The sequence below is a fragment of the Ptychodera flava genome, unplaced genomic scaffold (genome assembly GCF_041260155.1).
Source record: "Ptychodera flava strain L36383 unplaced genomic scaffold, AS_Pfla_20210202 Scaffold_86__1_contigs__length_474469_pilon, whole genome shotgun sequence".
NCBI classification, from domain to species: Eukaryota; Metazoa; Hemichordata; class Enteropneusta; family Ptychoderidae; genus Ptychodera; species Ptychodera flava.
This window is the reverse complement of record NW_027248408.1, coordinates 189,392-207,906: the sequence shown is the minus strand read 5'-3', so window position 1 is coordinate 207,906 and position 18,515 is coordinate 189,392. Positions and strand designations below refer to the sequence as shown.

General features: G+C 37.2%; 1 protein-coding gene across 1 annotated transcript; it reads left to right on the top strand.

Moving 5' to 3' along the window:
* Positions 1-7,423: 7,423 nt before the first annotated feature.
* Positions 7,424-9,705, top strand: LOC139129040 (uncharacterized). Its single transcript, XM_070694712.1, has 4 exons — positions 7,424-8,243; positions 8,744-8,836; positions 9,206-9,295; positions 9,611-9,705. The coding sequence occupies exons 1-4, from the start codon at positions 7,424-7,426 to the stop codon at positions 9,703-9,705; spliced, it is 1,098 nt and encodes a 365-aa protein (XP_070550813.1).
* The last annotated feature ends 8,810 nt before the right edge of the window (positions 9,706-18,515 follow it).

Genomic DNA, 18,515 nt, shown 5'->3' with positions numbered 1-18,515 from the left:
GAAAGATATTGTTGATATTTGAGGTTAACCTGGGTTTTCCTCTAACACAGTCTATACCTAACAACAGTGTAATGCTTCACCAATTCGTTTATTATTGTCACAGCAAAATCCTTCAGTTTACATTTTAATCCGAGTGGCTACAATTCACTGAAGGAAGTTGAAAATTACCACCGACAAATGTACTTCTTTTAATTTTATTGACAATTCTTGTTTATTTTCGAACTTTGTATATAGTACAGAAGCTGCCGGCTGATTGCTGACAGCACTCTAGTTTGGATAGCGGTAATGGCCGTGTTGTGATTGATACGAATGACCTCGTTCAGGTCACCAGTCTATCCACCATCAGGACGGATGATGGGACACTGAGATATTTACACATGCATTCAGTTTTTAACATGCGAGAAAAAAAACTCCCAGACTGGAACCGATAAACATCACAGGGCGATCCATTTTGTGAACTAATGTTGGATACGGGTCGTTATACAAACTGGACTGCTAACGGCATTCGCATTTTACGTTAAATTGTGTTAAGTAAAAGAACAGTATAAGGGTGATAAATATCAAAACACGCAAGGTAAATACCGTAGAAAAAGATTGCGGTTTATTGGCTGCTTGCGATATATTTAGTGTATTTCTGAGCATTCGCCTGAAAATGTGAGAGTGAAGTGAAGACGATGTACTAATCTGAAAGTAACTAGTTGCATCGCCTTCAGGCCAAGTGAGTACGCTTAGCGACTTGTTCATCGGGAACAATGTAATGGTGGTAACTGTAATCACGAAACACTTCTTTTGTACTTTGTATGTGAAATGAGTAGAGATACGTGACAGCCGATTATGGAATATTCACGATGCTGATCTTTTTGTTTTAAAATTCGAAAAAACTTAATTCAGCAGATTTTAACTGAGCAACAAACTCGCCATCCTTTTCTCTGCATTGCACAAAAACAGCGCTGTGCAGCAACAGCATGGAGGAGGAAAGAATATGTATGTCAAAGCCTGAAATTATGGTCCGGTGATAATTATGGTCCGATGATAGATCTATCATGGGGAGGGGAGGGTGGCTGTGCTGCAATTAGGCAATAACCCCCGCCGCAGTCGTTATTCACTTGAGTTTGGTACAATTCGCTCATACAGCACTCGTCATGATATTACATATATCAACTTTGTGTCTTTGTCGTCTTATTCGGGTATTCTTGTCACTTTAGGTCCAATAATACAGATAACAGACATCGGATAAATGGGATATGGGGGAAAATACGCCCGAGACCAAGCATTGCTTACAAGTCTGGAACACAGCAGACCAAGAAAAGTGAAGGTTTAAGTATGTCGAAGTGCTGGAAGCACGTGGATTAAAATGTCTATTTCTGTGAATATATATATATATATATAATATATATATATATATATATATATATATATATATATATATATATATATATATATATATATATATTTAAAAACTATCTACTGTTGATTGACCAATCAGAGTGCTCAATTCAGGGTGCTTTATCTCTCATAAAGCCTTGGTCACCAAATTCCAGAAACGAATGACAGCGCCGTAGTAAAGTACTGTCCAATCAAAAGTGAACATGTCATATTCTGTAGACATCTGGTACATTATAATATTCAAATTGGTAACACAGCGGAAACCAGCTGCAACACAAAATCTGCTGTGCCCTAGGGCATTTATATAATGTGCCCTAGGACATTTATAGGATGTTCCATTACATTGGAAGGCTATTTCACAAATAAAAGTTTTAATTCATATCCTAAACATGTTACATTGACAAAGGGGATGGTTGACGTAAACACATTGAAAACGAAAATATATCAGTTAGGGGCGATAGTTTTTAAGTCGGATAAAACCCTCGTACTCGGGCTTTATCCTATACATATAATATATATATATATATATATATATATATATATATATATATATATATTGAAAATCTCGTAGGAACTTGGAGTTGTCACTTTATCTCACGTCTTCGATATTTTGTTCCAAAGTGTGTCCCTTAACAAACTCTATACAATGCATTTATTCTACCAAACTTAAAGGGACAAAGTCGCCCATTTTTCATGGATTTTGTTTGATACGAGATATTATTTATATATAATGTTTGAAATGTTTAACCCTTTCAGGCCTGACCTTCTGGTAACTTACCAGAGCTACCCCTATATATAGGGGTTTAGGCCTGAAAGGGTTAAAGATACTGAATGAATGGGTGACCATGCTTATATTCGATACCGCTTTCAGATAATTGAAACCATCGCGAAAATGAATTAATGGTCTTGGCCATTACATTCACGGTTTCATATCTCGTGTCTAAATCTGGCCGAGACGATCTGCGCTGTAGGTCAGATAATCAATAAAACGCGGCAAACACGGCGACCCCAGATAAGCCGGTGACACCGAGACCCCGCTCACGGTGTAGATACGTTCTTTAAATTCCACAAGTTTGGTTCAGAAGAAGGTGCGTTGTCAGCAAGAGCGACGAACGCCTCTATCGTAAATAGTTTTCGTTTAATGCTCGTTGCGTCAAGAAAGATATTTTCATAGTGCACACATGTTCAAGAGGAACTGTGAATACAAGCAATAGAAACGTTAGCATGTCCCATATATGGCAAAGGTTCTTGTACATTTTGCTGTGAACATGAAGAGTCTTACTTTGCCACTTGATTAGAAGGGAGGGTGCGGCGTGAGTGTCAAAATTTGACTACCTCTTGCTGACTTACTGGGTCTTGTTGTCCCCGGTTCGTCTTAGCTTTTATGTTGCCGATACAATGCGTCATAGAACATTACGCAGGCGCAGCCAACGGAGCTATTCATCGAAAAAGCTGTTCCAGGGCCAATTTTGGAGGGCAGGGGAAATTTTAAATTTGCTCGGGCAGGCGACATGTTTTTAAGTGGCAGGGAAGCAAATTTTAGTGTTTGTTTTTGTAGGGCAGGGCAGATATTGGTTGATTGTCCTAAGAACAGGACTTGGCGAAAAACGAGGAGAGGGAAGCTACTTTTAAAATGGGGACAGGGGAAGTTGGGCCATGGCGTTTCCGGGGATATGGACACAGGGCAAGTACTTTTTCGTGCCTTCAGGGAAAAGGAATGACAGAATTTTAAGGGGAATTTTTTCGAGGGCAGGGGAAATCGGCACGTTTTCTTCGCCAGAGGGCAGGGGAGCTTCCAAAATTCATAGTAGGGAGGGGAAACAGGCAAAAATAAGTGGGGAGTAGGTAAAAATGAAGTTTGAGTGCGGGGGGGGGGTAGGTCGAAAATTTTTTAGTGGGAGGGCAAATCATGAACAGCTAATTAACTACCTTCTTGACTTAAAATTAGTCAGTTCACACTGCTTATCGTGCACAATATATCTTATCACAGTGAGGACCCTTTAAAAGTGATTGTTCGTTGGCTGCACCTGATTACGACACATTTCGCTATTTGTACACTGGTAGATCTAGAAGGGAGTTTATTATTCACCTAGGGTTCTGTTTCGCTTTTAGGATTCCATAACATTTATCGATAGTCTTTCTGTATTCATTAAGTATTATTGTCATGAAAATAACTCAACCCTTTGGCCCTCCTCTCACATCAAATCCTATTAGAATGTTTATTCAGTCCCTCATACCCCTCGGCCGCCCCTAAATATTCACAGTACAGCCCGCCCGGTACTTGCGTGCATGACACTTGACAACAAGGTCCCGCCTCTGTTAGAATTCTTTGTGTGTTCGGAGTTCTTAAGCTCTGAGACTGTTAAAGTTTGTTTTTACCAGCCACCATTCTAGGTTATCCTTATTTAGAGTCACGTCATACGAGTAGGCCTGAGTCGTCTTTGACCTTGATTTTCTCAGACCAAGAGCGGATATGGCAAGCTCTGACGTAAGATCAAGTACTTCTAACGGCAGGAGAAGTGTATCTGTTGAACGCCTAAGTGGTAATGGCTGCAGACGAGGCAGTACCACGGCAAAGAAGAGAAAAGGTAAGCTCCAAGGACCAGCAAGCGGACGCCCAGTAGAGAAACCTAGCAAGGCTATGCACTCTATACCGCGAAATGTGGCCCCAAATTTCTCACAACAGACAACAATTTCCACAAGGAACAGTGTGTTTGTTAAAAGCCCTCTTACAGCGCTGTAGGTCTAAAAATACTATAAAACCGAGAAACACCTAAACACTTAAACAATTTTGCTGGGCAATAAATATATATATATATATATATATATATATATATATATATATATATATATATATATATATATATATATATATATATATATATATATGTGTGTGTGTGTGTGTGTGTGTGTGTGTGTGTGTGTGTGTGTGTGTGTGTGTGTGTGTGTTTCTCATTCTCTCTGTTTTTTTTCTGTGTGTTTCCTTTGTTTCTGATCATTTCATTTATTTTTTCAAAAATTGTTTGTGTAATGTGTAATGCTGATATGGACACATTGTCTGAAATAAACTTTAATATTAATAATAATAATAATAATAATAATAATAATATAATAATAATAATAATATTATTATTATTATTATTATTATTATTATTATTATTATTATTATTATTATTATATGTATACATATAATATTTGAGGTGACACTAGTGCCCTGTAATGTGCAATGTAATTCGAACAGGTACTCCCCACGAATTCAATTATTTCATTGTGCAGCTATCTTGATTTGTAGAGGTCACAGTAAAGTAATTTGCAGTTTGTTTTAAGTTTTCGATGAGTGAAGTCAATATCTTGCATGGCTTATTATTATGGTAGGGTCAAGTTGATTGTAGAATATATTCTCATGACCTTACTACTATGTAGGTGCTATGCATTATACAACTCGTCATCGTTAAATGTAATACAATTGTCAAGTCACCGGATTTTCTGCGCAAGACTATTCCATAGCCGTTGGGCGCAAGAAGAGAAAGATATGCAACCATAAAGCGACGTATTGTCCATTGGCTGGTGCAGACGTGAGTGCACCTACAGAAGGGATCGAAGGGTATGACCAGGAGTGCGAATGAATAAGAGCTCTTTAAACAACATGGTGCAGTATTGTTTCAACCTTGACACTTTCAGAATGGGGTCGCGTCGAAGGGTATGACCATGAGTGCGAATGAAGAAGACCTCTTTAAACAACATTATTGCTTCAACCTTGAAATTTATACATTTCACTCGATTCGACTGCGAGCAGTAAGCAATGCAAGTTACTCAGGACTGGCTGAATATAATCTGATTTCTTGGTTTTTGATATCAAACGTGCGGCAGAGTTTTGAATCAACTGTAGGTTTTTAATTGACCAAAGGGTAAGCCGAAAACAAGTTGTTACAGTAATCCATTCTTGATGTTACGAAGCATAAACTAATTTTTCAGTCGTCCTTTGCTCAAGAAGTTTGCATATTTTACGATTTCTCCGAAGAGTAAACGGAGCTGATTTAGACAAACCTGCGACATGAGCAGACATAGCTGCTTAACGTATCTAGGCGACACCAGGGTTACAAACAACAAAACATACGTGGTGAAGGAACGCTGACACTGCCAACTTGTATATCACAGGGACGTGAACGACACTAAACTTTGAGGAAAAACGTTTCACTTCCGTTTTTTGCTGCTATGAAGGGACAAACATGTTGTTGCATATCCAATGTCGGATCACATTTTCAGTTCTCAATTTGTTAATGGGTGCCGAGTCACGGGACACGAGAACAAGTGACATAAAGCTGGGAATCATAAGCGTAAAACATAGCATCTAAACCATGCGTTGTTATGGTGTCCCCAATGGGTGCAATATACAGACTGAAAAGCACAGGGCTAAGGACTGAACTCTGTAGAACACTAGAAGCAAGCAACTGAGCATCCGACATCTTCGACCAAACACATGCTGTCATTGTTCTGTCGCTAAAATATAACTATATGAGGTAATCCAATTGAGTACAGTACCATCAATTTTAAGCCCACGTAGTCTGTGTATAGAGATATCATGGTCGATGGTATTTAGGGCTGCAGGAAGATCAAGAAGAATTAGAATGACATCACAACTCTCATCAAAGCGACCAAACACATCGTTGTGCACTCGAGCTAGTGCAGTTTCCGTACTGTAACCTCGGTAGGCGAACTGACATTAGCATAGAGGCCGTTATTCCATAAAATTTCCGTTTTCCATTCAATATCGAAAAAACATACTTGGTCGGGCACACCATGGAGGTAAAATTCCTCAATGGGCAAACAAAGTCTAAGTTCGAAGATTGCTGCACTCTGGAAATAAATGTAATTGACCAATGACAGGAATGTTACCTTAGCCGATACCTAAATCTATTTTCGTGAGCAGCGCAGCCAGTGGTAGAAATGGGGCAAGAGACCAGACCAGATGTACGCAAGGTGTTATCGATTCTTTGAAACAAATATATATTCTGGCCTTTCTGTAAATTAATAAGGGCGCCATTTCCATTTGACGTGATCAGTATATCCATTAGCTTTTTCCGATATTACCAATGTACAACTGACTCAAAAATCTCCATGGATATACAAATTTGACAGACGCTATAACATGACACATGCATAAAACCTTACTTTCCTGATGATGCGTCGTACCCTACTGACCCCAGAAAGCTTTAGCCTTTAAAGTGTAAAGTTTTTAGAAACAGAAAATGTGACATCACATGCCTTTAGGATCACACAATATTCGAGAGGGGTATATGTAATTTGACCCACCTTAATTATCTCGCTGTAAGGTATCAAAGTTTAAGGCCCATAAAAAAGACTGCCTTAGGGTGACAAATTGCATTACAAATATGATTATTTTCGTCATTCAGATAATGACTCTATCGTGAATAGTGTACAACGTGTCCACGGGTCTGATACTTTTGAGCCACTAGGCAAAGGTGTTTAATTAATAACAAGCAAAAATGACGTGTAAGTATATACACACAACGGTGTTTATGAATACCTACCAATTTTCAAATATACTTGTTTTACTCAAAGGAGTATGGTAAACAAGGCATTGATCGTATGTGATCGATGGGGCCCACCAATTCATGGAGGAGTCTCCGATGGTCTTCATCTGGTAATCAGACTACTACAAGACATGGGAATATCTGTCCATTGTACAGCTCTACAAGCAACAGAAGAAGAGGAACGCGAAGCCGAGGAACTTGGCGTAACACTTCATCTTCCAACAAAACAGGCGCATTTAAATTTCGAGAGCCGCATCGTGATTGGTTGATGTACCATAACGTACACTATCCAAAGCTAGAAGAATTAGCAAATGTCAAATTCGTGTTTGGCTTCAGTCCGTTCACCTCAGAAGCTGCCTTTCAAATCACGTGTAAGGTGTTTCCAAGGCATCCTGTTATCTGATCAACCTCTTGATAAAGATGACATAACGCCTTTGATTGTCGGCTGTAGTAAGGAGGAAGTGGAATTTCGAAAGCGAATCATGTCAGATGAATTTAAGAATGCAAAGTGTTCATTTTCAGTCCGAGAAGGAGTTTACACAAGGTATAGGGGACTTTATCGTGACTCAAAGCAAGAGCTGCTTTCTCCAACGGTGTTTGAGGAGTATTTATCATCCTCAAGATCAGAAAAGCTACCAATTCTTGAACACGAAGCATTCCAAATTTTATCCATCGTCCAAGAATACGAATTTGAAGATCCAAAGAAACTCGATGTCATCATTAGTGCCATTAACACAGTCGCTGAAAATCTCGACCAGTTTGACGAAACGCCACCGGCATGGAAAATTATAGGAATACCACCAAGTAAAGAGGAAGAAATCGTGGAAAAGCTGCAGAGAAGCCCTGCATTGAAGATCACGCCTACGTACGTGACAACTACTGAAGAATTTAATCGCGAACTGTTCTCTTCTCATCTTGTGCTAATTCCGCCTTCATCAACGAGTTATGCAAATCTCACTCTTGCAGCTATGTGCGCAGCGATACCCATTGTCTATCCTCGAAGATCCCACAGTCAGGAGATAGTAAATAAACACTTTGGTATCATCGAAGCACAAGAATGTGCCATAGAAATGGACAGAGATCCGGCAGAGATTGCCAAACGAATAACGTCCGTCAAAAGGAAAAATCAAACGGCATTGCAACGTGCGACAAAGATAAGACAGCATATCATAGAACAGGTTGCAGGAGATCTAAAAGTTGCTAATGAAGCTTTCATTAAAACTTTAACCACCGACATGCAAGACGCCTCCACTGAAAAGAATGAAACCATGAGGGAAGAAAAGATTACTGTTGAGCAAAAAGGTACGCATATAGGACACAGCCTTTTGAGTGCATGAGTAAATAAATAAGCTTGTGTGATATGAGCGTGCATATATGTTTCTACATTTTTAAATTGGATAAAATATTACAGGCAAGGGAGAGGGACGGAAAAAAATACATGTAGAAAGAAAGACTTATCGAATGATTGTACATTCAAAGATATTTGGAAATGCAGGAAATGCGACGTTAAAAGAGAATTACAGACAATGAGAGTATAGAATGAGAGTCACAATCACGTTGATGTGAATATATTCTCGTCCGAGCAGATCTTGAGTCGTCAACGGTAGAACACGTAACAGAAACAGCAGGCAATACAGAAAGTATGCCTAGTACGTCTGGCAATCAAGAAAAGGAATGTGAGATTATTATTATATATATATAATTAACATGCATATATATAATAGACATGCATATTTTACGGGCTGTTGTGCCTGTTATTTCATTTTAAAGTAAGTTAAACTAAGTTTCACGTCTCTCCCAAGTGCAAGGCGAAGAGAGTCAAGTTGATGACCAGAAGTCAAGCACGACTGACGGAAGAACCAAAGAAGAAATGATAGAGGATAAACTATACACAGGTATGCCCCAAATTGTAATGCTGTCTACAAAATAGTCATTTCGAACGACATTATAACTTTAACTTTTCTGTTTTAAAATTTTCCTGCTGTTTATCAAGCATCATAAATAATTGCTTCAGTGTAAAGATATTTAAGATGCATATCTTTCTTAAAGAGAAAATGTTTTAATTGTGCAAACAACACAGTCATAACGTTTTGCTGTTAGCATTACTTGCTAACTTCCGTTACTTTTGTACCTTCACGATAATGACATTGTTCAAATCTCATAGGATAATATCTGAGCCTAGTATCTTCATGAACGAATGACGACTATTCTTTTGTTAGCATAAGTACCGGATAGCAGTATATGTAATTCATTTTATTGTACAGGAAAAGAAAGAAGGCACACAGGCGATGGAAAAAATGATGGCGTATCATCCGGTAATATAAAAGCAAGTACTGGACGAAAACGACGGCAAGGTGAGTGAGTGAGAGAGAGAGAGAGAGAGAGAGAGAGAGAGAGAGAGAGAGAGAGAGAGAGAGAGAGAGAGAGAGAGAGAGAGAGAGAGAGAGAGAGAGAGAGAGAGAGAGAGAGAGAGAGAGAGAGAGAGAGAGAAGGAGGGAGGGAGGGAGGGAGGGAGGGAGGGAGAGAGGAGAGAGAGAGAGAGAGAGAGAGAGAGAGAGAGAGAGAGAGAGAGGAGAGAGAGAGAGAGAGAGAGAGAGAGAGAGTATTTGTGTTTCAGTCTGCCATACATAGACTTCAAACCAAAACTAAAAGATGCACTATTTTCACAGGTGAAATTTGGACTTCTTCAAATGGTGCAAACAATGAGGGATACAATTCGTCTGCACTTAAAAATAAAAAACAATCAAGCATGATCATGACGTAAAGAAAGGAAGGAAAGACACAGAATATAATACCGGTAAATATGCTATGCTGAATGCTTTTTCGTAAATCATGGAACGCCTGCAGAAAATCGGATTATTTCAACTTTAAAGTTTGTATACATAATATGTAAATGTGCGCATTATTCACACTTCTTTCAGTCTATTTTTTCATTCAAATTTGTTGAAAGTCTCGAGGGTGTAAAGTTTTTTTGCTGAAAATCAGCTTTCAATACATTTCTTCTTTAGTCACTGTTAACAATCCGTGACAAATTGCGTCCACCCCTTCTGATGTCGTGATTCTTAATATATCGTATTTTAAGACACTTGTTTTGACATTTTCCATTTGAAATGTCGATGACCTAAGTCTAAGACGACTTAGATCATCGACATTTCAAATCGAAAATGTCAAAACAAGTGTTTTAGAATACGATATATCAACAATCACGACATCAGAAGGGGTGGACGCAATTTGTCACTGATTGTTAAGCACTGATGATCTGTTTTCCGACGTAATATTGTTCTTAGAGGGCAAACGCCTATAACTTGACATGGTCATATAATATTATCGTGTTCTGTACATAACGGAGTGAGTGACTTTGTAGGATGCAATCTACTTCACAGCGATCGTGATGAATATACGAGGCTGAAGTGTAATCCAATGGTATCTTTGTGGTAGATTAATATTTCATTACTGAGAAAAACATCCTCGGACAAGTACATATTGGCGCTACAAAGGGGGAGTTTTGCCAGTGCAAACATGTGCCAATCATCTGGGTACCATCGAAGAATAACGATATACATGCAACATAATATATTGTGTAGAGTAACATAATCATTCAGATTACATTAAATGCAATGAAATAAAGTCATACCTATATTTACGTTCATGAATAGAAATTTCTTGTTAATTGTTTTTTTCCAATATCAATTATAATCGCAGTCTACTCTCTGATTTGGTGAATTCTCTGATCACATCGGTTGTTTCTTAAAATGCATAAGTTAACTGCAGAGACAATTTCAACAAGGAACCTTTCTAGTCAGATCCTGTTCAGATCTTGCAAGTTTAGTAACACAAGCGAACTATCTCCTAGAAAGTCAAACTCTGTGATTTACAGCAATTCTGACTGACATATTTCAATGGTTGAGTCTATGTTTCTGTCATAAACATGGAATATTTTCAACAGGCAAACAAGATGTCAAGAAAAGACGGTCAAGAGATTCTCCTTTTCACCGCCTTTGGTTAAAGAAAAACAAGAGAAGGCGCTTACCATGTAAGTAAATAACATTATGCTAGTGTCATTTGAAATATAACTAAACAACAAGAAACAGTCCTATTGAGACAATGGAATACACTGAACACAACTTAATGAATATGTCGACTTTCAGATAATCATATATGTGAATTCAAAGTGCCAAATTTAATGAAGAAATTTCATCCAATAAAAACAAGGTAGGACGGATCTCTTGACTGTATTAAATCTATTAGTGAGAAAAACAAATGATTGGTAGTTCGACAATGTTTTATCATTACTTTCAGTGTAGAAGCCCTTTAAACTGAATGGCTGAATTGCCCACGTTGTTTTAATTCGATATATTTCATTTTGATACAGGCAGTAGCTGTAAGTACCTATTAAATAAATGAGTGCGTGAAAGATAAGTTCGAGATATCTCTTGTTTGTCGTTTCAGGCCAGATAGAAATAAAAGTTAGACCAGACGGTGTTATTCCGCAGGAAGGGAAAACTGTGAGGGAAGTTACTACTGCCTTCTACTCCAACAAACAAACAAAAGAAAACACTGTACTGGTTGGGAAACAACTAGACCAACGCCATAAACATATGGCGTTACATGATACACGTAAAGGAAGCATTCCTATATCATGGATTGCCAGTCATCGGAAGCCCTGGAGTCTTTGATGGGTGACTATTCAAGTAGAAGTCTTCACAGGATGGTGAAGAGTACATTCCTCTCTGAGAGTCTGCTGGATGAAATCGGAGCTCTCTACCTGTCCCTAGGAGCATCGATAGACTATGAAGAGTATCTGCTATGTAAGGAGGAATTGGCAGATATCGAAGGTATTTCAACAGTATGGATTCGTATGGCTTGGTTGTCAAACGAGTAAAACATCCCTGTTGTACTTGAAGGCTGTACTCGAGAGACGGGTCACTTTCTTTCTCCACCTTTGTGCATGAGGCATTTTGAAATGTTGTCTGAGAATTAGATATGTGGATGAGCGTTTATGTTAAAATGTTCTAGTTCGTATTTTATAGATTATGTATTGCATTATGTGCAGATGCGTCGATAGAAATATTATAATTTTTTATATATTTTATAATAAATATTGTTATAGAATATTTTTTTCATATTATAGAAAACTTCAAAGGAAATATTCTGAATTAATCGATCTACCTCTTAAATATTGACCGAGATGATGTGCCTCAATTTCTTTTGGCATTGAAAATGCACTATAGACCAAACTCAATACGATTTATGGCAACGAGTTAAGATTATTAATGGTGATCAATTAAAAATTATCTATAATAAATTTGTCGTCGATTCTTATTGTTCATTGTAGGATCTTACCCCTGTTCTAGTGCAAAGACTCATCTCTGATATTACAAAAAGACCAGTAGTTGGGTAATGTCAAAATATATGACTATGACATTACAATCCTCCTGTTGAACTTGGCATTTTAAGGGGTTCATCATTAAACAACATGGTTTTAATGTTGTCATTAAATTGGCTATAATTTACTATTATCATTTATTTCTGTATTCAGGTGAACACATACACCAACTGTCTATTGAATCCATCAAAGAGATAAATGAGAAAATCAAATCCGATATTCTGAGAAAAAGGCCGCTGTCACCATAGAGCGGGCCAGGACAAGAGAAAAAGCTAGAGACAGAGATATTCTAAGAGGAATGTAAGAGAAACAAGAGAAAGGTAGAACATCTGAAATTCATGAAGTTGCGAATGACTGGATTCAAATAAAGACAGAATTACAACTTAATACCAATCACGGATTGGTTTTTGATCAGGTAGAGTTCGTCAAAGATACTAGGGCCATAATCGATGAAGAAGAAATTGCCTTAGCAACAAAACAAGAATTGATGATGGCTTTCCAGAAGTTCCCGCCTCTATGTCCAAGAAAGTCTGGCAAGCCTCACCAAACGCTGGTGATAGAGGGCGATGTACTCGTTGGTTATGTAACGAACATCGTTCATGACTATGCCATTCCTACCAAAGGGACAAACAACATAATAGAGCGATTCAGAAATTTGATAAGGGAAAGGTCAAGGAAAACGACTGCTAAAGAGAGTTTGACTTCAAATTATAAGAATCTAAAGGAGCGTATCCAGGCAGTCGTTGATGACGGTGACATTCCTGAAGAACAGAAGGAAGTCTATCATCAGTTGAGGCAGGTCCAAAGAGGTATGGAGATACATGATACAGTTTATATATTTGAGCAGTTAGAACATGTGTACCTCGCTTTATTCCTTCACTGTGGAAAAACTAAAAACATACTATCGAGATGTATCAAAGAGAATTTGGCACAAAAATTACCGGTAATGGGGTCATGACGCCTCTTGCTGTTACAATCCCATTGGTTTTCAGTTTATCATAAATACATTGACATTTCCTTGGTATCTGGTGAGTTGAGTCAAACAGTTTATTTAATCGTAACCACAAAGCAAATCGGTTTGTTCTATACAATATGTAAATGCTGATAATCTTTGTATATATTTTAATATATTTCAATATATTTCTTGTGTTCAAAGATAAGTGTCTCTTTGAACACAAGTGGTATTCAAAGTGTGAACAACAACTGACTCTAAATACGAAGGAGACAGCACGCTGTAATCCAATTGTCTCTGCCCTTGAAATGTCTGATGTCAAGGTTTAACTCCTGCAACATTAAAGTTGATCATAAACATCTGTTATGTTTGCCTTTTCATTTCTGCAGATAATCAACAGTGATGTGATCAACATAAACCACTATATTCTGATTGAAGAAGTAACATTAGCCTAAAATGATGTAAAGCTACTATCAAAGACAAACACTTTTTAGATTGTAGAGTACTTGTTCTGCTATATTTTAAACTTGAGTTGAAAAAAGAAGACAGGATGATCTTTCCTACGGATATCCTGTTGCAATAAAACAGCACCAGCACCCATATCTCTAACATCTACAGCTAATTTGAATGCCAATTGAAATTTGGTGCAAACAAGACTTGAGCACTTTTAAGTATGGCTTTAAGTCTATCAAATGCCTGTTGTCATTGTTCTGAGCAAATAAACTTTATAACTTTTTAAAGTAAGTTATTCTAAAGGTCAGTAATGGTGGAGAAACTTTGACAAAATTTCCTTTTGTAGCCCACCATAAAGAGAAAGCGTATCAGTTGTCTCTTGCAATTTTATATTGGAAAACTAGTATCGGCACTGATTTTGCATTGACAGGTTTTACCTCATCCTCTCCTACAATTTTTCCAAGGTAGGTCACCCTTGCCCAACAAAACTCATATTAGGCGACGTTAGGTCTACATTGCTTTGCTCAGTGCTCTAAAACAATTTCCGCGTGACTTTGATGTGTTCCTCTCACGTGTCGTTGTGAAGGACAGCGTCATCGATGTAAGCTTTACGTCCTTTTAATCCGGATGTGAGGTTGTTTATCATTCGTTGAAAAGTTTTGGGCGAATTCTTCATTCTAAATGGTATTACCTTGTACTGGAACAATCTGCCTATTGTAACAAAGGCGAATATATTTCACGAGCACGATCAGTCAGAGGACTTGCAAAAATCCCTTTAGTAGATCAAATTTTGTCACATACTTGCCTTTTCGGACTCGATCGATAAAGTCATCAATCCTAAGGACAGGGAAAGTGTTTGTCTTTGTGAGACTTCATTTTACTGTAGTCAGTACACATACATGAGGTAGCTTTGCACTAGTTTTTGGCACAAGTATGTATAGCAAACTCCAGTTACTGTTACTAGGTCAAATAAAGTCGTTGATCAGTAAGTACTTTGTAGAGTTCAAAGGCAGACTCAGACACATGTTCTTTTAAAGCTCTTTCTCAAATTTGCCAAATTAATTAATGTTTCAAAATATTGTACCGAATTTCCTTCCTGTGCTTAAGACCTGAACTTCTACCTTGAGGAAATTGGCCAATTTAATTAGGTTATCCTTTCTGAGAGAAGCAAATGTGTTCTGATCATGGTCCTCCATAAATTCGTATGGCTTTAATTCTGCCACAATGAAAACTTGCTGACTTCAAAATGTACAGTAATTTGGCAAAAGCTGGCTAGATAGTGTCGAGTGCTCTCTCCTGGACGAGCCCCTTATTTCCTTTACGTCAGAAAATCTCTCTGGTCCGTGATTTTTTGAGTACAATTTACAAAAAATTTACAACAAAGTTGTGTAATAAATACAAAGTGTTATGTTTACAGGCTACTTGTCTCAGCTGGGACGACACAACGCTCCAGAGTTGAGTCAGACAGTCTTATGATTGAGAAGTCCATTGGCTTGCAGGCTTGAGGTTTCTCCGCGCAAAGCTCACAGAATAAATCCAACATGGGAGTAAAGGTCTTTCAGTAAACTCTGTGACGTGATCCCGAACAGTCCCTAAACATCTGTACCGCCCCTTATTTATACTTAAGGTAGAGAAACACGTTAGATGATACTTATTTTAAACTCACTTTTTCTCAATAAATTTCACTTTTAGACCCCACAAATTATATATTTTCTGTTAGCCCTATATCTCAACATTATGAAAAATATGTTTATTTTCCGAAATCACAGTGTTTGTGACCATTTGTCTCAAAAATATGCGTTTTTGAGTTTTTTTACCTAAAAAAAATAGGTGTTACAGGACTATGGCGACTTGAGATATTTTAACAGAAATCAACAATAGAGTAGTCTGGGGAAAAACCGTGTCCCAGATTTTTTCTATTCCCTTTTGTTTCAGCACAATAAGGTGTGAAAGTAACAACTCTGGGTTTTTGAATAAATTACCGGGTTTCATTCACTTCAGCAAGAATTTCTCTTGTTCTATCAATTTTACCGAAAATCTGGGACACCGTTTTTTCCCCAGACTACTCCATTGTTGATTTCTGTTAAAAGATCTCAAGTCGCCATAGACCTGTAACACCTAATTTTTTGGGGGTAAAAAAAACTCAAAAACGCATATTTTTGAGAGAAATGGTCACAAACACTGTGATTTCGTAAAATAAACATATTTTTCATAATGTTGAGATATAGGGCTAACAGAAAATATATAATTTGTGGGGTCTAAAAGTGAAATTTATTGTGAAAAAGTGAGTTTAAAATAAGTATCATCTAACGTGTGACAAGAACAACGTGTAACTTTTATTGCTTTTCTAAAAATATCTTTACTTTTAGTAAACACGACTAATTTAATTCAAGGACATGGAGGCGAATGACCGTAAATAGTCTTAAGAATATTCGGGACTGATTAAACTCAGGTCATAGGTGGGAGAAATGACCTACAGAACACTATATTCTAAGAAATCGTTACTTTCATGTCAAAAAACCACGTTTTAATGAACTGTTGACCATTCAGCTAATTTGGGATTTTTTGTGTTACAGGTAAACCACTGTACAACACTGCTATGGTTTTATTGTCAAGCGATGGCAAGGGATTATCAGTCTTTGCGCCAAGGGCTTTGACAATAAACCAGAATGAACATGTAGTTGTCTGTGACCATGGACCTGATGACCAGCCTGGCAGTGTGAAGACAGTAACAGCAGACACTGCACAGATTCTAACATCTGTCACAGTTCATGGCTTACCAAAGATATTTACACCACAAGACACAGCAATGGCAGACAATGGTGACTATTACACAGCTGATGTAGACAACAAATGCATTGTAGTGAGTGATGCAAAGAGTAGAGTGAAAAAAGAAATAGCAATGGGTAAACTGGAACATCCCACTGGTGTATTTGTTGACAAAGACAGAAATGTTTTCATAGCAGACTATAATGCACAATGTGTAATCAAATTAAATGGAAATGGGGATATTATTTCAAGTCGAGACCTCAGTCAGCCCTTCTCTTTGACCATGAATAGCAAAAAATCAACTCATCGTGTCATGTCAGGGTGATGAAAACTGTATCTATGTTTTGGACAGTAATCTTGAAATATTGAATAATTTTGGAAGTGATCACTTAGATTACCCATGGGGAGTTACAGTTGACAATGCAGACAATATTTATGTGGCAGATAATTGGAAGATAGTGAAATTTGATAGACAGGGTGAATACCAGGAAACCGTAACTGTAGATGGAATCCCTTACTACATTGCAGTGTTAACAGACGGCAGAATAGTTTATTCAGATGACAATGGCACTGTCAAGGTCATTTACAAGAAAAAATCTGAGAAGACAGTAATGCAAATACTGCAGCTAAAACTGCAAACCTACAAACACATCATCACCAAAATGACACAATTTTCCTCATTCCTCATCGAAATTCGATAATGTTCAACAAAGTTTGGGTTAGAATTTCTCGTTATGATGTCAGGAAATAACTCAAAGTGAAATTGAAGCCCTTGGATGAAGTTGTGCATTTTTAAGAGTGAATAATTTTGTAAAATTTGAAGAAACTGTAATCTAATTTGTTTTGCTGTAATTGTTTGACATTAACAATGTAAATTACTTATTTTTTCTCAGAAAATGTTCACATTTTCCTAGCAAAGTTTGGGTAAGAATATCTTATCTTGATGTACAGAATTCAGAAATGTTAGAATTAAAGTCATTGATTGACATTTTGGTTTATATTTTGTTGAAAATGTAAAGAAATTGTATCATAGTTTGTATAGAAGCAATCGATTAACTTGTTAGAGTTCCAATTATTTTCTGAAAAGTACTTAACATTTATGGGTCACATTTGGGTTCGAATTTCTTTTTTCATGTAAGAAAATTAAAAATCCCCTAAATGAAACTATAGCTTAACATTTTGTATAGTTTTCAAAGTCAACATTTTGTAAATTATTATTCAGTTTGTATCGATGCCATTGTAAGTGACACAGAGATTTCAAACACTTTCATTTTTCAAAGAAATGTTCACATTTTCCTGACCATTCCACGTTCCGGTGTATCTAAGTTCATAAAGTAGAAATCAAAATGATCCGTTGAAATTTTCATATTTTTAGAGAATATAATCAATAATTCTGTACAGCATTGCAATGGCTGTTTTATTCACTGTAAACATTCATCAAAGCATCGCTGTGAAATCTTCTCATATTTGTTTCGATTCCAGAAAGAAACTCATCAGATCTTATCTTCACAATATACACACTGTGATATTCATCTTGGTCAGGATAATTTTTTATTCCAATTTCTTATAACTCCGTCACATTTATAAAATTTCAGGACTACATCTACATCTACATCTACAGACTTCTGCTGGCAATCCGTCAGATGTTGTTTTGACTGAAGGCTAATGCTTCGATCATTTAGTAGCTTTCACCGTAGACAAAGTAGTCGTGAGAAATGTCGCCGTTCTAAGTTGCACATTTGTGAAACCATTGATTGTAATGTTACTTATTAAGAAACTGGTAATGTACTTCAGGACGTTTGCAGTTATTTTCAATTTTTTGAATTTTTTCCCCCTTTTTATGAGATGTACAACAGACTTACTGACATTACTGTAAACTCTTACGCTTGTAAAATGGCCCATGATAGGTAGCGCTCTTGCAATTTCTTCTGTCAGGCTGGTCAGGTTGGTTTTATATTCGCTTCAGGGCAAAAGTACACTTAACTTATTTGTATTTGTGATGGACTCTATTTCT